Source organism: Xiphophorus hellerii, chromosome 5 (assembly GCF_003331165.1).
Source record: "Xiphophorus hellerii strain 12219 chromosome 5, Xiphophorus_hellerii-4.1, whole genome shotgun sequence".
Classification (NCBI taxonomy): Eukaryota; Metazoa; Chordata; class Actinopteri; order Cyprinodontiformes; family Poeciliidae; genus Xiphophorus; species Xiphophorus hellerii.
This window is the reverse complement of record NC_045676.1, coordinates 28,827,580-28,854,140: the sequence shown is the minus strand read 5'-3', so window position 1 is coordinate 28,854,140 and position 26,561 is coordinate 28,827,580. Positions and strand designations below refer to the sequence as shown.

Below are 26,561 nucleotides of genomic sequence, written 5' to 3'. Positions count from 1 at the left end.
GAAGGATCTCCTATAACACTTAGGATGCAGCAGTCTGTCACTGAAGGACAAGCTGTTGGTTCATTATGTTTGCTTGTCACATAAAATGAAAATTAAATACATTCGACATTGTTATTTGAATGCATGTTAAAAAGTTCAATGAGTATGACTAATTTAGCACAAAACTGTAAATTATTTTTGACTTGGCGTCAGGACAATTTCTTACAAGATGAAAAATCCAGAAAGAGCGTCCAGAAATCTGTGTTGAAATGGAGCCAAAAATATAATAATAACTCTGTGATTAAGTTATTAAAAACTTACTAGTCATATTTTGTCTTCTTCTAGATTTAATCAAACACAGTCGTTCCTTTAATCATGTCATGAAGTGCGGGTGGTGAGGGTTGGTGAGGCAGATGCAGCGGACCCAGGTATGATGAATAATGATGGTTTTAATGACGAAGCACAGTCCAAACAACGAACAGCAGGCACATGGAAACACTGACGACAACTAGACTCGACACTGACGACAAATAAGCTAAACATTGACGAGGACCCGACGAGGAACAAGGAACACAGGTGGAGTTAAATACACGGGAGGGTAATCACAGAGACGAGACACACCTGGGAACAATCAAGGGGAGGACAGGACAACGAAGAGACTTAAGGACACAGAAAACTCTAAATAAACACAGAAAAACACAGATCCTGACAAATCATAATCTGAGCTCCGAAGACAGTAAAGACTTTGCTGTTTGTCACGAGATCTGCAGATATGTGAAATAATCCTATAGATTTTCTTTGAATCAATTATTAAAGTTAAATTTAAATTAAAGTTATGTGTTAATTAAAATCCGAATACAATTTACTCTACCAGGCTAACCGGAAGTTTTTAGTAAAATTTTACTTTGAAAGCACAGAAAGGAAGTCCCCTCTCAGGTGCTTCCATCCTACGTGACGCTACGGTGCCAGGCGGCGTTATGAGCAGGGCTCTGACTCTAAAGACAGAGAAATTCATGGTAGGGGCTTTCCCCCCCCAACTTTTACAATGGATTATTATGAATTCATTGTATTTATACAATGACATTTTTTTTTTAATCCTCCTCCCCTCCCCCCCAAAAAGATCAGGATTATGAAATCTCTCTGATTGTCATGAAACCGTCAGAAGAGTTGAGAGCATAAAAGGAACTGTGACGGTAAAGAAGGAAGAAGACACACTGATGGAGGAGGAACCGCTGCAAATTTAGTCCGAAAACGTTTGGATTAAAATGAGAAAAACGGAGTTATAATAGTTTAATATCTTTGAGGACTTTTTTGTTTTGTTTTGTTTTTATTTTTTGGGTGCACCATGCGCAATAGATGGACCCGCCGGAGCCTGGTTGTCCTGGTTTTTACATTCTTCATCGTTGTCTTTGTGGATTTCCAATTACGCACCAGCAGCTTTACCAAATCAAACGTGGCTCACCGCCCGTCGGCCGGCGCGCGCCACGGCTCCATCGGGCAGGTTCCCTCCGCACACAGCTCGGTTCATAACAGCAGCAGCAGCATCAACGGCGGCGGAAGAGAATCCAAACTCAGTGAAAATAACGGAGGAGAGTCGGTGGCTGAGCGCGTCCACGCCACGCAGCCCAAACTCAGACTGGATGACATTTACGTGGCTGTAAAAACCACCGCGAGGTTCCACAAGACGCGTCTCGCGCTCCTTTTGGACACTTGGATCTCAAGGACCAAGGCGCACGTGAGTGTCTGTTTCACTTCTCAGCCAAAAGCACAACAGCCTTATGGAGATGTGATAAGTTCAAACAGTGCAATAATGTCGCCTTAAATGATTAAATTAATACACTTTGATATAGAAGATATAATAGGTTAATTTTACAATAATGTATCTTTTCTACTGAACTGAACTTTCTTCGATCCATCAGGGCTATGTTTACTGGGATAACTGTTTGGGGGGGGGGGGGAGTATTTTTAGGAGTAACTTTGCTACGCTGTACTTTTTACTTTTATTTGAGTAACGTTATGATAAAGTGTCACTTGAGTAAGACTGTGAGTAACTTCACTGAGTAGAGAACAAACATGTTTTAACCAAAAAAATCCACCAAACACAGACACACACCTGCAATTTCTGTTAAAGTTTTATAAATTTTATAGTGAAAGAAAAATGTTTCCGTTGCCTGGTTTTATTTATATCTTTAAATTACTACTATTACTACCTACTATTACTGCTACTTTATTCAAAACATTCAAAATATGCCAAAAAGTAAATAAAAGATGACAATGAAAACAATAAAATGCAGATTAGAGCAAAAGTTATTTTATTTGAGTTGTTTTCATTTTGCTCTCTAAAGTATCAAAAGTTCCACTTAGTTGTTGCTTTGGAGATGTAGGAAAATAAAGACTTTTTTCTTTAAAGTTCCAGTTTTTATGTTTTCAAATTTTCCCCATAAGCTAAAAATATCTTGTGCTCTTGTTCCACTGGCAGATTATTTCACTTATAGTAACTTTTCATCAATATTAAGGCATTGTTGACTTAAGACAAACTTAAAACATTGTGCTGAAAAGCTACTTTCAAGTAATTTTTGTCTTTATTCAAGTGTAACGAGATATTAGCTTGAAACTAGGCCAAAAATACTATATTATATATATTAAATATTTTGTGTTTTTTGCAGTGCTCCGGTGATACTCTCAAATTTATAACAGTTATGTTTTTTTTAAGTATCTTTGTGTTCACTGTGTACATTCCCTCAGGTTAAAAGTTAGATTTTTCAGTCTCATTGAGACTTTTACACATTTGGAAGGGCTTGATGCTGTTAAAACCTGTCAAAAGGGCCTGAAGGCAAATTTATCCCAAAAAGTTTTTTCAGCAATGGATTTTATTCCAGCTTAATAAATAATGTAGACATGAAATGGTGCAAAACCTGCAGTCTCTGTCAAAAAGTCCTTCCATTTGCTGTGTTTATTCTGCAGGTACAGCACTTCATTAAAGATTACGAGGAACACAACATGACTTTACCATGATTAGTCTTTGTTACAGCATACTTTTGTTGAGATCCAGCAAGCCTCACAGCTTTAACTCTGCAGGTCAAAACGTTTCACATAAAATATGTGTTTATGTCACAGAGCCACGTCTTCAGCATGGCGGACGTTTGATTTGTCCAGCTGGGCTCGAAACGGGGAGAGTTGGGGGGGGGGAGAGATCCATAACATTTGAGTTGGTCCTGAAATCATAATTGACCCACATACTGTATACTCGTTTATCAAATAGAGTTATTAAATAAATATAAAATCATGACTGCTGTTTTGATTAAATTGACTTTGCTTTTTCTTTTTGCTGAAAATGTGAAAGCATTCCTCGTGTCATTTCCTGCTTTTTGTTCTTTAATGTAAGTTAGAACGGAGGCTTTGAAGAAAAGTCATAATCATGATTGAAAAAGGAAGGTCATGAGACAGTAACTTCCTCTTCTTCTTCTTTTTTTTTTTTTAACAAAAAACAGCATTAAGGTTTATTCTTTATTTTTAATTTTAAATTTTTAATCCTTGTATCTCCCCCCAGCTTACCTCCAAAAGTTAACTGTTTCTCAAATACTGTTTACATTTTCAAACCAGGCCACATGTAGTCACGGGAACGCAGCGCTGCACCAGCAGAGCGTTCACAAAGACACAGGAAGCTCTGCAGGCAGGCTGCCTCGGCTGAGGGGAAGCAGCAGCCGCGCAGCGACTCTGCTAACAATACTGAAACGGAAACTGGTCACAGAACAGGAAGTGGAGACACAGATTGCAGAACAGAATGAACCTCGTCACATTTAACACCCTGTTAGGAGCAAAGAAGCAGGGTGAAAGGTCATTATAGAGGCTCCCTGTGTACATATGTATGTACGAATGTTTATGAGTTGGGTAGGAAATAGTTACATTTACTCACATTTACTTCAGTAACTTTTTATTTTTTAAATGTGCTTTTGGAAGTATTTTTACTATGCTGTACTTTTTACTTTTACTTGAGTAATTTTATTATGAAGTATTTCTACGCTTACTTAAGTAAAATTTCTGGATTCTCTACCCACTGGAAGAAAACCAAACATGGTTTAACCAAAAATTCACCAGACAAAGACACACATCTGCAGATTTTGTTAAAGTTTCACAAGTTATTTTTTATTGAAACAAACTGATTGTGAAAAAGAAATATTTTGCTTGATTTTGTTATGTATATGAATTATTGGCATTGTCCACCTTAAAACACCAAAATTTCCACTTAAGTTAACATTTTTTGACCGTCTGATTATGTAATTCTGAAATATTAAATGGCAGATAATTTGATCAATTACTCAATACTTGATTATACTTTTTACCAAATATTTTTACTGGATGGCTGCTTTTTTATTTTACTTGAGTAAAAACAGGTCCGTCAAGAATCGAGCAGAACACACGTTGGAAATTATTGAGGATTTTCCTCAAATTACAAACGGTCATAATTATATACACACAGGTTCAAATATATACATACACCCCAACTAATATTTGACCAAATGTCTTGTGGCAAATTGCTGCCAACCACTTGGTTTCTGTAGCCGTCATTATCTGATTACTCGTCTTGGCAGGATTGGTGGTCGGTTTTCTTGAAAGGGGAAGTATTATGTAAAATTAACTTTTTTTTAGCTTTATATTAGGTTATAATGTTATTTCCTCACTCAGCTCCTTCAGACTAGCCAGGAGGAATTAGCAAACACCTGGCGTAACAGTCCAACGCTCCTCAGACTGCTTGTAAACACATAGTGGAACTTTGTTGTGATTGATGACTTCCTGAAGGCGGAGTTTCAGAAAGAGCAGGAGCTTCTTAAAGAGACAGAGGCCCAATTTCAAGACGTCAGATTAATAAGTCAAATTTCTTTTAAGTTATGTTTGATGAATGCAGCATCTTTAGAACAACTGAAGGTAACATATTTACTTGATTGTGCTATAAAATGGCACTATGTGTCTGGAAAACACATAATACCGCCCCGTTAAAGAATAGCATACAGATTTTCACCAAGCTAATGTTGGGGTCATCAGTGTCTGTAAGGTTTATTTCTACATTTTAAAATCAACGTGTGTTTGAGTCATTATCTTGCTGGACAGCAGCGCTATCACTGAAACCCGTCACCATTTTTCTTTTTAAATCCAAGAATAATGGCGTGTGCCTGACTCTTTTTACAAGCCAACATTTTGTGAGTCGTGGGGGAATTAGTCAAGATGAAAAGTTGTCTTATTAGTCCTCTTCCTTTGCTCAGCTTAACTGACCAAGAAGTGACAGGGAGGGATCGAATCAGGTTCGGAAAAGAGCTTTTGAGACGACAAATGAGGCAGAGAAGAGTCTCACTCTTATTAAAATTATATAAGACTGACAATCTACAAAGTGACTGACTGACATTGCTTGGGAGAAGAAAGAGGATTAAAATGAAAGTTTCTTTGACTTTTAATAAGACAGTTAATGGTGTGTTCAATAGAGGATTTGCCTCTTATACTGAAAGTAGCAAGAAATTGTAATAAACACACAGGCACATAGTCACAGTAGATGGTCTGGTGTCATGTGATCATCAGCATTTAAATTTGTTTATTGATTTTTCATTAATGATCATGAGAGAAAAAATAAACATAAAAAAAATCTGGCATAGTAAAGTGTTTGTGACCCATTCAGAGTTTAATTGACAATATAACAGACAGTCCAATTTAGTTAGCCTGGTTAAAATAGACCAAAAAAGTAAGATGTATAAAATGTAGACTGTTAAATCAGTGGATTATTGTATTTAGTTTTTATTTTTATTATCGATGGATGATATGGCTTTCTGCCAGGGCGGCATGGCCACTCCTGTATACCACTACAGGAGTGGCTGAGGATGCTAAATGCTAAAGTTGATGGCTAGTTTCCGTTTTTTTACCTCAGAGTTGAATTAAAAGACAATTTCATTGTTTTAGGGAGTCTGGACTCCATTTAGCCATTTCTTTGAAAAGTCTTACATGGTCAGAAATATAAAAAATTTTCTGTGCTGAACAGTAGTTATTTGAAGCAACATCATAGAAGTATAAAACCTCTAAACTATTAGTAAAAATACACACACGCACCCCCCACACGCACACAAAAGAGTATTTGTAATGATTTAGTTCCACCTTAGATTGTGACCAAAGTGAAAAGATCAATATAAGCAGCTGGTTAAACCTGGAGTGAGTTATTCTACAATATATAAGAATATTCCCTGCATGTTCTGCTGTTCAAATAAGACTAATTATAGTGGCTTTTTACCATATTTATTCATTCCAACATGAATATTTCAATTAATGATGAAGCTAAATATATATAAAGAGAGATTGCAACCTCAACTAAAGTTAATGCATGTGTACTTACATTAATATTCTATTTGGAGGGTGTTTGTTTTGGAAATATTACCTGCAGCTAGTTCAAAGCAGTTAAACTCTACATGTGAATGGCAAAAAAACTTTGTTATTTTCTTTCTATCACCATCAGAACATTTTCATATCGCAAACACAGTTTATGAATTAGGGATATTTTAAGTTTTACGTTTCTTACTGGGAATGTATTTCTAAACTAAAATAATGCATCTTTGGTCTTCTTCCCACTTTCACCAATATATTGATGTCATTTTTGTCATCTTGTTGCACTATTCAAAGATTACAGGTGTCGAAACTTGGGATGCACCAATATAAAAATTTGGGCCGATAACGACAACCGATGTCATTATTGCTGTTGTAAATGATATTTTCAGGTATTATATATACATATATATATATACAGTACAGACCAAAAGTTTGGACACACTTTCTCATTGAATTCAATGAGAAAGTGTGTCCAAACTTTTGGTCTGAACTATATATATATATATATATATATATATATATATATATATATATATATATATATATATATATATATATACTGTATATATACTGTTTATACACTGTTTTGACACCTTTGGAGGAAAAACAAAGACCAGAAACAGACGGCAACAAGATAAAAATAAATATTGGTTGGTCGCATCAGACAAGTTTTATTTATTGGATCGATACCGATATGTTAAAATGTTCAAATATTAGCGGCGATATATCATGCATTCCTAATCAAAACTTATGGTTTAAAATTATGGTTTAAATATTTGTAATGTTTTATCAAGTACTACTACTAATAATAACCATTATATTTGATTGTTACTTCATCCTAATTCTTTCATCAACATCCTTTAACACGGGGCAAAACATTCTTCAACAAATCTGGAACTGAATATTTAAGGTGCCTCTACTGGAGTCAAAACATTAATTAAGGCCCTTTGAATAAAACATTAGTTAGTGTTTGTTTCTCTCTTATCTAACAGGTGATTTGTCTCACTCTGAGGTTATTTATTGCCCCCCTGGCAGAGACAGACGAACGTACCAAACGGTTCAGCTTGATGAACTCTGCAAATGGAGTCATTTCCCCAAACCCTCGCAGCAAGCCTCATCAGTTTCTGAGTCCTGCACACCTTAAAGTTTCCACTCTTCCCTTTCACGCTGGATCGGTTTTGAATTATGTAAAAGAAAACACAAAACAAACAAACACACAAAAAAACTGTATAATGATTGTAGAACCTTTCAAATGTCTAGGAAATCTGACAGATCAAGACAATGGTGTTTTTTTGTTAAGTAGTTGTTGAACAAATATCACATGACAAGCTTCTCAATTTTTATTGCAATATATTAAAAAAATCTGGTCAAAATATATTTTGTATAGTGTTTTATAACAAAAGTAAACAAAACAAAACCATGTAAACATAAAAAAAAACAACTAAAAACTTATTTTGTGCAATATACATACATTTGTCTTAAATTTAATTACTGGTACAAACACAATGGTTTTTAGTATTAAAAAGATTAACCTGATGATGAAATCCACTTGTTATGAAATTTATTCCTTTCTGGGGGGTTTTGCACCACCAGATGGCAGTATTGCACTGCAGTTTGATTTCTGTAGCCATCTGTCTGTCTGGTTGGGTGCAAACGAGGGAAGTAAGGAGGAATCTCAATATGTGATTTACGGTTTATTAGCTGGTAAACATGAGGCTGATTCAGCCAAGTGATGCTTCATAGAGCCTCTTTGACTGTGTGTGCTCCTGCATATGTCGTGCTGCTCATTATTCAACCTGAAGTTGGGGAACAATATTAATATTTCACCGAATTGGCTTCCTGTAAAGGGGGTAGCATATCTTGAAATATAACAGCTTCGATAATTGTCCACTAATTAGAATATGTGGTAGAAGAAAACAAAGAATAACTAGTGTTAATTAAAGGAATGTGTTTGTGTTTTATTCTTTTTTTAGACATTCATTTTCACAGACAAAGAGGATGAAGAATTAAGTTCAAAGGGTAAGTAGTTACAGTATTATTAACACAGTTTTACAGAGGCGCACTTTAATAAACATCTATACTGCCTCTCAAAAGTATTCATACTCCATCAACTCTACAGATTGTGCCATTTAATAAGCAGGTCAACACAAAGTAATGCATAATTTTCAAAGTGGAAGGAAAAACAACCATGGTATTAACATTTTTTGCAAATAAAAGTCTGAAAAGTCAACAGATTCTCAATGGAATATAGATCTGGACTTTGACTGGGCCACTGCACACCTTGGACTGTGAGGTCCATGGAGTCAAGAACTGGTCTTGACTCCCTGTTAGACATAGCAATGATTATTCACCTATAAGATGGCTTCTGAAGATGGGCTGGGTTTTATTTAGAGGGGTTATGGTAAAGGGGCTGAATACAAATTAACACCAAATAGTTTGCAGTTTTCTTTGTAGTTACCTTCCACTTCACAATTACGGATTATTTTGTGTTGCCCTATGACAATCCCATTGAAAGACATACAATTTGAAATGCAAGACTGATAAATACATTCACAAGGACCTGTATCTATAGAGTCTCTCTAGATCAGGGCTCAGCAAACTTTTCCATTCAAAGAGCCGCCACTGCAACAAGATAAAACTCGCCTGGAGCTGCAAAAAAAGATTTGCTAAACATGTACTGCATAAAATGTTTTATGAAAGCTGTCAAAATTAAAGTAGGATTGTTTTTTTCTTTTTCAGATTTTAGAGCAAAACGTCTCTTCTATTACAAGAGAAAAAGAGCTATTTTGTAGAATGAGGCAATCCTTTTGTATAAATATGGATAATGAAGAACGATATGTAGCATATTACAAGCTAGTTACTTTAAAAGTCTCCATACGGACATTTTGCATAAGAACTTATGGAAAAACTCCTAAAATGACCATTTCTCACTGCGCCCATAATCAAAAACATTTCCTTTCTAAATTTCTAAGAGCCGCAGTGGAGGGACCAAAGAGCCACATGTAGCCGCAGGTTGCAGACCCCAAAGTGCCTAGGAGCGCTCGATGCTCTAAGGCACATTTATCTATCATATCTTTCCCACATAAATCATTTTCACATCAACGGAAAGAGCAGACATTTACTTCTTTCAGCATGACAGGCACAGAGAGGCACGCCAGTCCGAATTTGAAGGACATCCTCCTGCATGTACACAGCGTCCCCCTCAAAACCTACAACCTTGCGATCCGCTCTCGCACATTTGCTGCTCGCGATGACGCCGAGGGAGATTTACCACTTGACATCCGCTGTAATGCTCGGAACAGGCTCCTCGTCTCCAGCCAGCTTCTCATTTCCAGTCTATTTCGCCAGCTGATATGACAACTAATGGATGGTCAATTTAAACACAAAGTGCCAGGCCAGACCTCATCACCCTAAATCAGCGGCTGACTGCGAGTAAATGGAAGCAGATCACTGCCGCTGGTGCCTCAAAATCATGTGGAGAGGTTTTATAAAAAAAGCTGAAGACCGAATGCGGAGTCGCATTTTGTCCGAGGCGCTTGTGCCAAACATACGTTTCATTGTTTCTTCATCTAGCTTCTTATTCGCTGTTCAAGTAATCGCATTATTTTTATTTCCACTTTTCTCCTTTTGAACTCATCATCATTATAGCTTTCCTCTAATTGCTCTTTTAAAAAATGATTATTTCTTCCTCTCGCTGCCCAGGTTATAACATGGTGGTAACGGGGTGCCAATCAGATCACAGCCAGCAGGCTCTGTCCTGCAAGATGTCCGTCGAGTACGATGGCTTCATGGCCTCAAACAAGAGGTAAGACGCACTGCAGACCACATACCAGACTGCTCACAGTTCATTTAAAAATGAGAGTGCTGAGGCCCCCAAACTATAGGAATGACTTTGCACAAATTGTTAGGCCAATAAATGTCATTATCATTTGTTCTTGAAATGTTTATGTTGAGTTATGATGTTTTGCTTTTTGTTGTAATCTTAGTTCTCATACAGGTTCTATTTAAGTGATTTCCTGATTCTACAGGCCTGTGTGTGTGTGTGTGTGTGTGTGTGTGTGTGTGGGCGTGTATGCGTGTGTGGCTGGTGATTAATTGTGAAATTTGGGGCAAATATGTTCTCACATAGGACATGGTTGCTTTGGATAGTATTTCTTTCCTTAACAAAAACAAAAGACATCTCTAAAGAAGAAAATACCTTTTTCACATTTTTGGCCCTCCATAGCCCTGGTGACTTTTTTTTTCTTATACCCATAATGTAGCTCTTACATGATAATGTTTTAATTCATACGATACACTTTTTATTTGCTTCAAAAGCCTTGTTTTTCATTTTGTTCACCCAAAATAGCTCAACATTAGAATAATAAAATCCTGCTGCCGGATGTGAATTTGAATATCTTGGGCGACACACCAGTATTTTGCTCGTTGCCAGCCAAAATTTGCATTAGATAGCACACATACATATATAAAGGCTCCTTGACAGTATACGGGCAGTGTGAAATATACGTTTTATTCGTGGAAAATACAGTAAAAGTCAACAGCTTGTGCTTGCTTGTGTGACCAAGGCCCTGATTAACTGTCTCGTTATAATGATGGCAGAGAAAATTAAGGATTTGTTTGTTGTTGGGGTTTTTTCTCCCCCAGCCCGATTCCAACCCAAACTGAGTAAACATCCACCGGTTTCACTGAAGTCCAGTGGAAGTGGAGACTAAAGCTGTTTGGTTTGGAATACGGCCCTCGTTGGCCGATAGCATGGCAGAGGGGGGAGAAAAAAAGACACGATTTTCATTTGGAACCAACAGATTTGTTACTTGGACTCTGATGTTACGGATGACGCGTTTTTGGTCTGAAAAAAAAAAAAGGGGCTCTGCCATTATGTCCACTAATTGGGATGGGAGAAGTACATCAAGCTGCTTGATTGCTGGGTTTAATATGGCGGAAACATTATGCTTGGATGAGAGAGGGAAACCCGGAACAAAAATAGCTTTATAGCGAGAGCCGCTCTGCAAAAAAAAAATCCTATGTCCTTCCAGAGCTTTTGTGACGGTCCAAACTCATTTACCAACACTTGGAGGGAGGAAAGTGTTATGAGCTCCACTTGTACATCTATGCGTTAATAAATTAAAACTGATTTTTCTACTTTTTGTAGTCAGGCCTCCCCGCATTCTGTTAAAGAAATGACACGAAGAAGAAATGCTGCTCAAGTCTTCCACGCAGGTTTCTGAAGTCCAACAATTTATGATAATTTTTAGTAAGATGGAATAAAACCAAAGTCAAAATGTCTTTCTTGTATTATCATTAGAGGATATAGAGGTTAGGAAGAATGGGGCTGTTTGAAATGGAGTTAGGATTTTCATTTTCATATGTAAATATAGCGGCGTTTAGACATTTACATACACTCATTTTCAATATTACATTTGTTTTAGGTTTGTAATTATGTGTTTGAACTAGCGGTGGAGATTCGATTAAAATCTGTAATGGCATTAATTGCAAGGTCTTTAATTAATTAATCGCAATTATTCACATTTTAATTGAAAATCATGTATCAACCAAATAAGCAACACTTTCAATTCAGAAACCCTTTTTGCTACTAAACTGTTGAATAAGTAGACATATGAGCTCAACAACAAAGATATTTATTGTTTTTACTCTGTTATTTAGGTTTTTCAGTCATCAGACTGGTGCAAAGTTTTATACCCATCATTCATGGAACGCCTTTGAAAAAAATACTTCTTTTGAAATGTGGACGCTGACATTGGAGACGTCTGTGTTCACTGCTACATGTTTAGCATTGGGATGGTATCTCCGGCGATAAGCTAATTCCTCTTAGCACAACTTTCACACAACCATAGTCTTTTCCGGCGTCCCATCAGATAATATTTTGAAGCAAAAATTAAATGCTTCTTGGCTCACAGAGGGTTAATTTTGTTGTCAATTACTTTCGTTTGCAAATGTTGCTTGTGCGTCAGCTTTACGGTTATACCAGGAACAAATGAATACAAAGGTTCCAGCTCAGGATTTTTTAATAAGAAAAAAGAAGTTAACTTTAAATTTTGTAACACATTTAATATGCAGCCAGAATCATTGAAGAACGTTCCAGATGGTTTAAAAAAATCCACACATGGCTTGTGTGAATTAGTTATAGGGACATTTAACCAAATGTTAGTATATTCAAGGACACATTTGAGTCTGTATGTATATTCTTGACCCTGATTGGATTAGGCTTTGGAAACTTGTGTTCCCAATCACTGTTTCTTTAAAATCAGTCAACTTCTTTACAGCATTATGATTAATCCCATTAAGACCCCTAAATTACATGACATTCAACTCCATGATAGATATGTACGTGTCTAATTGGCACAGTGATATCAAATTTTAACTTTAAGGGAACTAGTGTTGATGTCTGAATTCAACAGTAAAGTTTTATCTCTTCAAACTACAAAAAGCTAAGAAAAATATGTATAATAATAACAGTCCCACAATAGATTAAAGCGGCCATTTTGAGATTTATAGCCACGCCTCTTGGTTCTGAAATTTATAATCTATCTTCTATAAATGGAGTTATATAAAATTATATATATACATATATATTGTGCAAAATAACCCTTGATGTGGTTTGGTGTGAGTTTTCTGTTTGCTAATACAGTACTGAAGTCTGCTGAGGACTTAACATGGTTCTCTGGTAAGAAAGCAATCACAGAGGAATAATTGGGGCGCTAACTGGAGATGGATTATAATGCTTATGTTCTGTTTTTCCTCAAGATGAATAGGAGACAAACTAACCGCTCCAATAACACTCTCAAGACAGAAACTTTTTTAGCACTCAAGGATCTCTAGCATACAAATCAACGGCTACATAGTGTTCACACAATGTCAGTTTGAGCTTAAAACAATAAATGCAAACAGTAACAAAAAATGTACTATAAAGTTTTACTGTTGACTTCAGTCATTACTTGGTTTAGCTGCTGCACATTGTCTTCTTGGTAGTGCTGCAAGAATGAGCCAACATAGTGAAAAAGCACTTTTGAAAGCGTTAATGTGCCTGGCTGCAAATATCCAAATAGGTGTAAGTTTTTTCCCCTTCGTTCTGCTTTTCTTCAGGTGGTTTTGCCACGTTGACGACGATAACTATGTGAACCCCGAGGGTCTCCTCTCTCTGCTCTCAACGTTCCCCCAGGAGGGCGATATCTACGTGGGCAAGCCGAGTCTGGACAAACCCATCACTGCTCACGAACTGCTGGACGGAAATAAAACGGTATGCTGACTATTTACTGTGCTCTTCGCCTTTTTTATTTATTGAATTTCAGCCCTGAGACTTTAATACCTTTGCCATCTTGTAATAAGACATTAAGAAATAAAGGTGACTAAGACTAAAAATATATTTATTTTAAATAAATAAATACATAAGTCAATAGCATTTTGTATATAAGAAATATGTATTGAAATAGAAAAAAAACTCTTGAAGGTTTGTCACAAATTTTCTAGGCAACATAGCAGTGGTGGGCACAGCTAGCTAAAAGGTTATTTCCACTAATTATTAACATTAGCTAAGTGTTACAGCAAGAATGAATAAAACTCAAGCCTGGGAAAACATTTTCCAACATAATTCAGTGGTTGAGAGACTAACTAATAATGACAGTCTATGTACTACTTGATTTTATGTTGCTTTTTGTGCTTTTTGATCCTGAGCTAGACATGCTTAATATGTCTGTAACTTAACGGCCTTTTAGCTCCGTTGAAAATCAATAAAATGCTGAAAAATTAGCCAAAGGTTAGCAGATTAGTAGATGTATGCTAACCACTGTAACATACTGTAGTATAAATAGTTAAACACATAAATACCATAATTTCCGGACTACAAACCGCTACTTTCTTCAAACACTTTGAAAACTGCGTTGCGGCTAATAGACGACTTTTTACCAAAGGCCGGACTGCTGCGTGGTGAAGAGGACAGTCGGCACAACAACGAATCTGTTTAGAGACCAACTTGACAGAGCGGCAACAAAAAAGAGAGACCGACAAAATGTTTCACAAAGTAACGCTGAGGCTGTTTAATTCAGACGCAGAAAAAGACGACTTTCTTGGTTTTAGTGTGAAGATCACTGACTTTTCCCTGCAGGCGACTGTAGTTCACTTTGAGCAGCCATGTTACACGCACCATTCGGAAAAAGAATTTATGTTGCGTTATTGTGTATATTACCAGTAAGTATTTCATTAAAAGTATATATTATATACAGTATATCATATTATAGACAATATGCAGTTCGAGGGCGTGGCTCTTTTATTCCGGTCGGCTGAAAAATCCTGCCACGTTTTTATGAACTTTAGTCATGGTACGTAATTTCTTTAAAATATTTGTAGCAGTCGTTAAAATCCATGAGTTTAGCCACCGGGCACCAGAGACGAGGAATGCAAATAATTTGTGTTTGTGACATCCATCGGCTCTCCTGAGGAGCATTTTTGAGTGATTAGTGTCTGATTTGAATGCACACAAAAGCAGCGCTGCGCACAAACAATGAGGTCTCTTTAAATACACAACAGGTGCTGGGTGTCAGGATAGTAATGAGCATAGATCTATTCATGTCGGCGAGTGTGTGTGTGTTTGTATGCGCAAATTCGTCCACAAGCTAACAGAATTAACGCCTATGTTGCGTTTAAGTGCATCATGATTTCAGTAAGCTCTCTGCACTTTTCAGTCTCTTGTTCATATCTCGAAATTGCTCTCTTCATCTCTTTGGTGTCACATTCTCTGCTCTGATTGCATCCATTTATATTGAAAACAGATCTTTATTAGTCTTTGCTTCCTGTTACTCTCCTGCTCCCTCTCTTTCCTTCCTTCTTTAGCTCGCTCATTCTCTGGAGGAGAAAATAAAGACAAATGTCAGGCTCCTCTGCCTCTACCCCTCCTTTCTCTCCCTCTCTATCTTTTTTTTGGTATCTAGCTGTACGTCTCTTTTCGATTTCCTGGCACTATTAAGAAGCAGCGGGGGGGATAAAAGAAGGAATGGGGTGGGGGGAAAGAAAGAAAGCAGAGGAAAATAAAGAAACAACCAAATTAAAATAGGGGCTAGGATGAAATAGTGAAGGAATGGTGTAAGCAGTTTAAAATTCAATGAAAGTAATTCACAGAAAGTATTGCATTTCTGAACGTATACGGTGCCAGCAGTAGCGCTCATATTCCTTGAAGTTTACATTTTGGCTAATTACAATCTGAAACTTTAATGAACTTTATTAGGATTTACGGTAAAAGACAAACTCAGAGTCCTTCACAACTTTGAAGGACAAAGATGTCCGTATAAATAAAAGTTTGCAGTTTGACGTGCATTTGTATTCAGTCTCTGTGAGTCAATGCTCTCAGAACCACTTTTCCCTGCAGTCACAGCCGCAGGTTTTTTTCTTTTTGCAGTACGTCTCTTCCACATTTGCACATGGAGAGACTGAAGTTTTTACAACAGAGCCAGCTCAGGCAGACCGGATGGAGATCCCCTATGCGCAGCTATTTCCAAGTGGATTTAGGGTGGAGTTTGACTAGGCCATTCGAACATTAATATGTTTAGCTAAAACCGTTTCATTTTAGCTCTGGCTGTATGTTTAGCCTTGGTGGGCGGCCAAGCTTTGTTGCATTTTTAAGTGTTCAGATGATGAATTGAACTTTACTCCTGAAAGCCGCAGTATGTAACTTTCACAAAATGTGTTTGTTACATATTTGTTAAAACTGTTACCATTTTGTGACAGTATAATGAGAGAAAGATAATCTGTGTGTGAAAAAAAAAAAATCTGGTTCCATCCATTGATTTACTCCCACGACCCTACAGCCAATGAATGGGTGAATTTAAATGTAATGAACTTAACACTTGAAGTGAATGCATTGACATTGTTTACTGATATTCTGCAAAATCTAAAAAGCTTTAGTCCAAACGGTTACTTGGATGTTGTTGTTTGTAAGTTTGTGCGTCTTTATGCTGTCTGTCAGGTGAACGTGCGGTTCTGGTTCGCCACGGGAGGTGCCGGGTTCTGTCTGAGTCGAAGGCTGGCAGAAAAGATGTCTCCTTGGGCCAGGTACAGATAAATATAAAAAAATGTGTGTGTGTGTAGGGGTGTACTTATCTGTCATGAACGCCACCATGAGTGTGAACACAGGCAGCTAAGCTAACGTTGCTAGCAAGGCTGAAACGTGTATTGAAGGCAGGTTGAAACATGACATGTCATCTATCAAACTTGGTAACTGTTTATTAATACGGCTTACACAAGTGGTTGAAAAAACACATTAGCTTCCTTCACACAGAATTACCATGGAAACTTGTAGCCACAGCTATCGCATTCAATGGTAGCTTAATTAAACAGGACTATTTTATGTAGTTTCACAACTATTTTTTCTGTCATTTACTTCGGTCTATGCAGAAAACATTGGGGATTAATCACAGTTAACATGGGATCTGGTTGAATTCTGACTCAAACATTGGGGACAATTAATTAATAGAAAATCAACTGTTTAGAAAAAAGACCCAAAGACTTCCATTCTTTTTTCTTTTTTCTTATCACAGGAGCGCGCAGCTAATATGATCATGTACGTTCCTGCAAACATGAGAGTTCTCGAACAGGATAACAAGTGTTTTTAGCTGTGTTAACCTGCAGCTTGATTTTTATTTCAAGAAAATAAACTAATAATGCGTATTAAACAGCATAAGGCATAAAACAGGAGTCCAAGGTAAATCTCTGCTGTCTGCAAGACTGTATTTATTCTGCATTCAAAGAGGTGAGACTAATGGCTGCCCAGGGCTACGTGTTGGGGGAATCAGTCCAAAAATACTAAGTACTGTGGGGTAAAAAAAAAAAAAGGTCAGCACTAAAATACAAGTAATGAATAGTTAATAGACCACAAAATGCAAATTCACCTGAAATGCCCCTCTACAATAAAAGTTGAACTTTTCGGGGAGCAAGTTTTCACCTAAAAGAGCAAAATTAAAAGTTCTCTAAAAACGCAATCTCTTCCAGCGGCCCGCACTTTGAGCGGACATCGGCCAGAATCCGTCTCCCGGACGACTGCACCGTGGGCTTTATCGTCGAGAAGATGCTGGGCGTCGCCATGGTCCACTGTCCTTTGTTCCACTCGCATTTAGAAAACCTGCTTCTAATAAGTCAAAGAAGCCTCCCGCAGCAGGTACGGCGACACACAATCCCCGCCAAACGCGCAGAGACCGACTCGGTTGCTCCTTCTCTTATTGCTGCGCGTATTTGCATTTGTTCTCTGCAGGTAACCCTGAGCTATGGGATGTTTGAGAATAAGATGAACAGCATCGAGGTAAAGGGAAGCTTTTCTAAGGAGGAGGACCCCTCCAGGTTAGTCTCTCCTTCCATTCATTTGCAAATGAGAAAGATATGTAAGCAGTGTCCTACTGTCTAAATGAACGTATTTAGTGTCTTTGAGTTCCACTGAAGCCTCGGGCAGCAGCTGTGTGGTCTTGGTGGGTGCGCACGGTGGACCAGCAACGTGTGAGAGAGACTCGGGCTGTTTCTGTGAACTGTTGAACTTCCTACGGCTCGTGTTTGCTAATGTTAAAATTGTTCAAGTCATTACGGAAAGGTTATGGTGCAGAAAAAAAAACAACAAAAAACAAAACATTGCCTAGAGCTGTGCTTGTACTTTCCTGATATCTGGCATGTTATTTGAAGTAAATCAAATTTTAAAAAACACAATTTGGGGATATTGGGAAAATTTCACTCACACCAAGCTGCGGTAATGGCATGTTCATGAGAAAATGTTAAATGCATGAGATATGTTAGCCTTGAGGTGAAGAAGAAGCCTTTCCTGCTTTTAGAGGGCAGGATAAAGTCACAGGGATTGTAACAAGCACTATTGCAGAAGATGTTTGATGACCGTGAAGAGAACTAGAATCAAGGTTCACACTGTGGAAGAACCACAATCCTGATATTAATGGATCTCAGCTCAGCATTCAATTATAGCTGATGTTTTCATTAAACATAGAATTGCCCAAACTCAATTTATGAAAATAAATTTGATTAATGAAAGCACACCAATTTTGGAAAATCTCATGTATTTCCTGTTAGACGTTTTTGCACTAGGATGAGGTGTTTTTTTCGGCTGTATCACAATAGATTCATTTAGCGAAACTGTAATGGAAACTCTTCTATTGCACCACACGAGTCACGTGATCGACAGCCCGATGTTACTACTGACAAAAACGACGCAGAAGACGACCGTAAGCAGTAGGCGGATGATGGTTTGTTTTTTGTTTTCTTTCGGACGATGTGCAGCTGGCTGCAGCAGAGCTCTCACAGCATCTCACAGTACATAAAAAGCTGTGTGTCATTCCAACGTGTTGAATCCATATCTCTGATGTAAAATAACCGACAACAATTTCCCCAAAACGTAGCCGCTCCCAAGTATAAGGACCTCGTCACGCCAATGCCGGAATAAGACACCAACGTCTATTTTGATTGGCTCATCAATGATGAGCGTTAGCGCCACGGCTGATTTATGAATATACTTCATTCATAAATCAGCCAAGCATGTAACTGTTTACATTCGCCGCTGCCATGACTTTTAATGACTTATCAAATCACATGTGAACAAGCTTATTTACATGTGATTGTAATTTAATGCCTTATTTAATGGAAACACCGTAATTGCAAAATTGTGTTTTTTCGACATTAGCACAAAATCCACAGAGATCTGCACATATTTGTAATAGAAATGCAGCTACTGTTGACAACAGGGATATTACTGGAGAACTGGATCAGGCTCTCTGCTACAGTACTTGACTGGTTTGAGTCTTATTTAAAACACAGGGACTTAATAATTTTTCATCAGAGTTGACAAAAATCACATGTGGGTTTCCCCAAGGTTCTATCCTGGGACGTCCCTATTTGTCACCCTACATGCTCCTTGTAGCTCAGATAATAATAGCAAACAAGACAATTACCATAACTATGCAGATGACACACAGCTCTACATTACAAGGATAGATGCATAGAACAAATGGATGTCATAAATTTCTTCAGTTGAATAAAACTAAAAATAAGCTAATTATTTTTGAACCAATGGATGTGTAATAAAGAGTCAGCACCCAGGTACAGCTATTACTGCTAGAAACTATATTGATCAGACCTGATATCTGGGTTTTAACCTTCAGGGACACAAAGACAATTACAAAGCCGGCCTTCTATCACCTGAAGAACATTTCTATGACCAATGTCCCAGCAAGATGTTGAGAAACTCATCCATGAATTAATCTGAAGTTACACTGATTACTGCAACACTATCCTCACAGGTCTGAATCATTGTCAGGTTACAAGTCAAGCCATTCTGCGGACTAATATTTCCAGACCTGCCGGCGTTAACGTGACTCTTTACTCTGTTTTCTGCAGGTTTAAAACTGTCCACTGCATCCTGTATCCTTCCACCAGCTGGTGTCCTCCGGTCACTTGAGAGAAAGCTCTTTTCCTGCTGGGTAAAAAGAAAGAATCGTTCCCTGGATATTTTTTCTTCTGCGCAGAGGGGGGAAAAAAAACATGATTTATTTTCATGGAATACAGAAGGAACTGGGGTCGAACCAAATATTCAACATGATGAAACTGTGTCCTCCCACAACTCATGAATGGGTTGCATGTTCGGTGTAAAGCACTGTAAAGACATCTCCTCTATTCTTTCGCTGCTGTTTTTAAACCTGCTACAAAAAATAATGTTTTGTCTCTTTTTACTTTAACTTAAGCACTTACTAAAGGGAAGAAATATGTGATTTTTTTGTTTTCAAGATTTTCATGACTTCTTGGCAGAGATTTCTGGATAATAATGTTTCAGTTGAACAGAAATGACTTTTTTGTAATGTGAATTATGCTTCTAATTGTCAACAATGTTCATTAATCAATGCGGGTAGCAATAAAGTAATGCGAGCCGTTACGGGTCGAGCCGACGCGCCGTCGTGGTGTGTTTACTGTTCTGAAGGAGATATCGTCCTTGCACCTACAGCATGAAGCCTGCACACAATGAACCGCCTTGACTCACATCTCCCTCGGCCAAACCTCTCATCCTCTCCTTTATTTTCTCACTTCCTCCCTCCCTCCATCCCTCCACCCCTCCATCTGTCTCGCTGCCCACCGCTCCCACCTCCTTTCCTTTCCGTTTGCTACGCATCAGCCGTATTCCTGAACACCTCGAGGCGGAGAGCGCCCGAGAGCAAAACGCTCTTCCACTCTTCCCTGATTGTCATGTTTATTTTTGAAATTCATCCCCCCACCCTCACCTAGCCCCCGCTCCTTCACATTGACAGCAAAACACTCAAAGTGCGACGATGAGAGCAACCGACGTTCCCGGTCTCCTGTTGAGAGAAGAAAGCGGCCTGCGTTCGCAGGGAAAGGAAATCTCATCAAGTCGGACAGGTCGGGTTCAGAATACCAACGGCGCGATGATATGCACGCAATCAGGCGTCAGGGTAGGAATGAACGGCGGGGGCCGTGCGAAGAGCACCTGAGGAGAGTGATGACACCCCGCTCGCCGGCCCGTAGTTTGCTTGTTTGGTGTGAATGGAGATGTGATGAATACAAATAACGTTGTGGGAAGCGTCCGGGTCTGACCTTGCCTGCAGAAGACGGAAGTTAGTTTGGAGAGAGCGTGTGACTTTAAGAGATAATGATGGAAGCATGAAGACCCACTTGAGAGGAGTAAATAGGAAGTTGAGTTGATGGGAAATGTAAAGTCGATTGATGGGAAAAGTGATGGGTTTTTTTTCCTCCTACATTTGTTTAATTCAGTGTGTTTCACATTTTATCAGTGGGAAATAAGATGTTGAAGTATGGAAATGTTTAACTGCCAGAGCTTGGACAAAAATTCGGACAACTTTCAAGTCATAGCAAGATTTTTAAGAAGTTATTACGAGACATATCTCAGTAAAATTTAAAAATCTTTTCCTGTAAATAAGACCGATTGTAACAAAACACTAAGACAGTAACATCTGATTTTTTTATATGTCATCTAGAAGAAATGGGGTAAAAAGAAGAGACATAAGTCGGCACCTGTCAGAGGAGAGTGTCGTTACATCTCGTTAAAATTAGAAAGTTTTCTTATTTCAACGAGTTTTGTATCTTGTTATAATGAGAAAGTTTGTCGTGTTAACTAGTTTTGTATCGACAGCGATAAAGTTTTCACGTTTCATCAGGTTTTGCAGCTATAATGAGAATTTTTTTGCGTTTCAACAGGTTTAGTATCTCTTTAAAACGAGAGTTTTCTTGTTTTATTGAAAAACTTTCTTGTTATAGTGAGATACTGCTCTTGAATACATTTCCCAGCTCTGGCAGTGAAACGATTCCACACTAAAGAGTTCATAGTGAAGCTCTTTAAAGGTAAAAAAAAAAAAAAGTCATGTTGGTGATTGTCATAATGGAAAGGGAAATGTCATATGAGCTCTCAGGATAATCTGGATGTGTTGTACATCTTTATTTGGGGGGAGAATTCAGATTTCACCCATCAGATTTGGTCTGATGGGTTTGACTGAGACATATGTTTGAAAGCAAAGTTATTTGAGAAACAAATCTTTGTTTTTGTGTGTGTGTATGTGTGTGTATATTTTATTGTTAAGGCTAAGGATGGCAAACAGTGATGCGTATATAATTCATGCCTACGTCGAAGCATGTCGCCTCGAGAATCACAAAGTTCACTGAAACCTCCGGCCTGCCTTGGCCGTATGCATTTAAACTACGTAGAATTTATCCTTACGTGACACCAGAAACTTGATTTTGGGTTTATCAGAGAATAACAGTGGAAAGCAAAAAAGAACAAAGACACTTTGTATTTCACAATAAACATGTATGATTAAGAGGATTTCTCAAATAAATCAGATGGACCCCTGAAACGTAAACGGCTTTCAGTTTACACACGGACCTTCTCAATGAGTTCTTCACTCTTTAATCTACTCTTGGAATGGATTTATATTAACATCTTCTTTAAAATGTGTGCAGACAAGCTTTGGCACTGCTACAGTTCCATATGTTCGTGTCATATACGCAACAAACTGTTTAAACGCACAGATTGATGGGGTTTTTCCCCCTTCTTTCATTTACTAGGAATTACAGTGGCAGAAAATTCAGGTATTTAAAATGATGTCTAATTATATAACACTTATCCCTTTGCATAAATAAGAGATTTTTAAATTGAGTTTTTTTTTGTGGTCTGCTAATCCGTGAGGTCTCAAAGAAGCCTTCCCATGTGTTGTGTCTGCACGGCTTTCCTTTTTGCCCTTCTTTTGGTGGTGCCCAAAGGGGTGAGAGGTTTGTGTCCCCCTGCCCACTGCTTGCCTTTGACCCGAGTATAGTAGATTTAAGGCCCCTGCTGTCCATAATCAGGACTAACTGTGGGAGCAGGGGACCGGGTCAATTGGAAGCAGAGTGTTACAGCTGTCAGAGGAGCGGTGCCTCTCGTCTCCTCTGTCCGTCACATTAAATCGATGGGGGCTTTTCAAAGGGCAAGAGAGGAAGAAATGATGCCCAGGAAGAATAAAATGATGGAGGAGCCAACGGGGGGACACTGACAGCTAGGCAGATTTCTTTTTTAATGTTTTTCCCTAATAAAGACACAACACACATAAAATCCTCAAAGATTTGGCAAACCTTGAACAGCACGTAGGCATAACAGGCGATTCTCTACAGCTGCTTTTGTCCAGTTTATCCAGCAGGAGGTTCTCAGTCCACATCAGTGAATCTCCACAGGGCTTCCTTTTAAGCCATTTGAGTTTTTTTTTTTAAAAGGTATGCTGCATTTTTGTTTCTTTTTTTAATATATATTTTCCCTTCCAAGGGTTTAAAAGTACTGAAAGGATTGTATATATTCTACAAGAATGAAGAGAATTCCTGTCAGTCATGTCAGTCTTTCCTTACAGGCTTGGCTGGGGAGTTCTCACAACTTGTGTTATCTGGGAGGAACTTTTGTCTTGTGCAGTCTCATCAACTTGAAGCGGGTATGGTCAATGTGGAAAAGCACATTTCCACATTGTGCTTTTTCCACATTGTGCTGGGGAAACTGGGAATGGTTCCCCACTGGTGCAGACTGTCCAGACGTTGTCCTCATCTTGCCACTTCCAACAAAAGAACACATTCAAAAGCACTCTTGATCTACAAAATCAGAACATGCAACGCTCACGATGACCTTATTGTGTCGTATTCCCAACGATTCTTATTTTGTTTTTTTGTTTGTTTCTTAACATTCTTAATGTTTAAGCCCCACCACATCTGCTCTTAGGTCACACATTCATTTTTCTTTAGATGTTCCAAAAACTAAACTACAAAATTGTGATATTGCTTTTGTTGTTATGGCTTTTATTGACAAAAAAAATCCCCCAAAACTTTAAAAATTTGACCGGGTCATTTTTATGACTGACTTTTATTCCTTGGCATTTGTTTGTTGTCTACATGTATTTTGATTCTACTACATCTACTACTGCATTTTACTGTTTTCTTAAATTATTATACTACTTTGTTAGTCTTTACTCATTCTTACTGCCTCTTTGTTTTGTGGTTTTACTCTATTGCGAATATTTCTTTATTGCTCTTGAATAATTTTAGGCATTGCTGCGCAGCTCTTTTCTGAAAGTTATATATATGTAAAATCAACCATAACATTCGTACCATGGTATAACCAGCGCTGCCTTTGGTATCAACATGTCCTACACGTGTAATCATCCTGTAAAAGTCATCAACTTACCCGACAGCTGGAGTTTTCTCACTCCACGACATCATCTTGTCTGGTTTTCAGCGGCTGAAGTTTCTCTCTCTCTCCATGGTCCTGCGGGTCAAACAGTCCCCAGTAAGTGGACAATCTGTACTCCTCTGCAGTTACATCGCCACGTAAGCAAGTTTGCTGTGGTTCGATTCTCAGTGTAGGAGTTCCTGGTCAACCAGGCAACCCATTACCTCCTGCTTCTGGAGTATTCCCAGTTTGCCTATCTGGCCTCTGGCCTTCCTGTCTATCCTGCAGGTCCTGTTCTTCATCTTGCACATTTTCTTGGTCATTAAATCTCTCATACCTCTTCCTGGATTGTGGTCTGAGTTCTGGGTCCAATGCATATATTGCCTGTTTTTGCATTTAAAAAAAAAAAAAGACTTGATTTTTGTATGTTAATAATGCATTTGCCAGGGGAAAGAGTTTGTGGATAAACCTGTGGTTGGTAAGTAATTTTAAAGTACATTTGACTTTCTGTTGTGTTTTCAGTTGTCGGGGTTTAAATCTGGCATGTGTGTATTTCTGAAAAGTAGACTCCTAAAAATTTGGTCAAACAATCATTTGGCAAGAAAAATGGTGCTAATTTTGACATGATTTGTCAATTCAGCTACTGAATAAAAATATGAAATTGAGGATGTCTTATTCCAAACAGCAGTGGCAGAACATTCAAGATTACTACTGAACAAGACAGAACTCGCCCTTCCAACACATGGCAATAACTTTGTCCACATTTGCTTCTTTTAGATTAAGTTTGACATTTTCTTCTCTTCCAGTGTCACCATTAGTGCCAAACGTTTTCTCTAATTCTTGAATGGTCCCACATTTAACCAGGCACTAAAAATGCAACACATTAAACCCAAATCGTTTTTGAAAAGTAAAAAAAAAAGAATTCAAAGAATGGACTTTAAAAAGACAACAACTCTAGGCTCTGTAGGTTATTAAATTTTTAGAACCTGTTAGTTTTTTGAACATTGTCTTTGGCGCTGTCTAAGAACTCTGTCAAATATGTTTAGACACTCTAAAACCTCTGTGCCAGTTTTGTTTTATTTGAGATATAAGATCTATTAAAGTGCTTCTGCTTCTCTATTGTCTGAAAGTCTCTTTGATTCACCCATGTTCATGTTCTTTGCTCAGTATCTTTTTGGTTTTTTTATGGTCAGCGTCACTCTTTTTAACTCATTTCCCTCCCATAAAACTTTGGTTTACTTAATTCCATCTTTCTATATGCCTCACCTTTTTTTGTCACTCACCATCTTGCAGTCTCTCTCTACAGATCTGTTGTGTTCAAACAAGACATAAGCAGAGCTCACATATACTGTAGCTCTTCTACTGCGAGGCTCTGTGTGACGAACTAGTCCTTGTTTACCATGACTGACGTCTGAATGTTAGTGTGTTACGAAACAATAGGATTGACTACGGATGACTTAATAAATGCCAAAGTCTTAATAAATTTGATCTAATTTGGATCAAATTGACCAAGTTGGGGCACCACCTGATTATCAGAAAATAATAGTTTGCAGTCTAAGTTAGTGAATACCTACCTGATAACGCCTAACATGAGCTCAATACCTTAACTTCTCCCTCCTTAAAAGGGCCTAATTCTGAAGGCAAAACTAATGATCATGTCTTTGGTTTGTGTTGATTGCACAGCATCCACAAACATCATCAGAATCAGTAAACCTGCTAAATGACACAATTTATTCTTTTTAATTGCAGTTTATCAGATTTCGAAGGACACGCTTGAAGCAGAACTGAAAACTGAAGCACAAACATAAAAAAATATGAACGCTGTCAACTAAATACGTTAGCATGGTTAGCATAGTTCACTGCACTCACTGCTCCTCTCTACCGTTTTGACGTACGTACAAATCAAAAGACTGTTTTGAGGAAGAGTTTTCTCACTGTTACCTAGACAACTTGTTTTACTCGGTGTGCCTACACTTGGAACAGATGGTCTCATTATGAACTCAACAAGAAAAGGAAACAAGCTGCTTGTCTTTTTTTTGGTTCTTTTTTTAAAAAGCTTAAGCCAAACACACAATGTTCTATTATTTCATATACACAGTATAGGCAAACTGTTCTGAATAAGGATCTACCCAAACTTTAGACTAATAGAAACAGAGGAGATGAAACAAGAAATATAAACATATATTCCAATAAGTGCTGTATCTACCATGCACTACAGAAAACATGCATAGAGGTAGAGGTGTTTGGAACTAAGTTTTTAATCATCTGTAAAAAGAAATCTTGTACTTTTGCAATAAAAAAATCCAATCAAATTCAAGTAGGATAAACAGAGGCACTTCATCTTATCCCATGCTGTGTTGTGTCTGTACGCCCCGGACAAGCCCCCAATACATCACACAGCCTACACAGACACACACTTACAACAATAAGGGAAAGATTGAAGGGCCAATTACCGTAACCTTTGAAAATGAAATACCCATGTTTCACATTTTTAGACCCCATAAATTAAATGTGATAGTTT

The 26,561-nt window shown here is 38.0% G+C and overlaps 1 protein-coding gene across 1 annotated transcript; it reads left to right on the top strand.

Annotated features, from left to right (window-relative positions):
- Nucleotides 1-920: 920 nt before the first annotated feature.
- On the top strand, nucleotides 921-25,157 carry mfng (MFNG O-fucosylpeptide 3-beta-N-acetylglucosaminyltransferase). Its single transcript, XM_032563276.1, has 8 exons — nucleotides 921-1,714; nucleotides 8,316-8,361; nucleotides 10,045-10,147; nucleotides 13,444-13,597; nucleotides 16,316-16,401; nucleotides 17,338-17,503; nucleotides 17,597-17,682; nucleotides 19,732-25,157. Exons 1-8 carry the CDS (start codon nucleotides 1,325-1,327, stop codon nucleotides 19,790-19,792), a joined length of 1,092 nt encoding a protein of 363 aa, XP_032419167.1. The 5' UTR covers nucleotides 921-1,324; the 3' UTR covers nucleotides 19,793-25,157.
- Nucleotides 25,158-26,561: the final 1,404 nt, after the last annotated feature.

What these genes read in the sequence shown, in the direction of transcription:
- mfng (XM_032563276.1), top strand. Translation starts at nt 1,325, where the DNA reads ATGCGCAATAGATGGACCCGCCGGAGCCTGGTTGTCCTGGTTTTTACA. An exon ending in TCTCAAGGACCAAGGCGCAC is followed by an intron (nt 1,715 to 8,315) that starts GTGAGTGTCTGT and finishes TTCTTTTTTTAG; the next exon opens with ACATTCATTTTCACAGACAA. An exon ending in TTCATGGCCTCAAACAAGAG is followed by an intron (nt 10,148 to 13,443) that starts GTAAGACGCACT and finishes GCTTTTCTTCAG; the next exon opens with GTGGTTTTGCCACGTTGACG.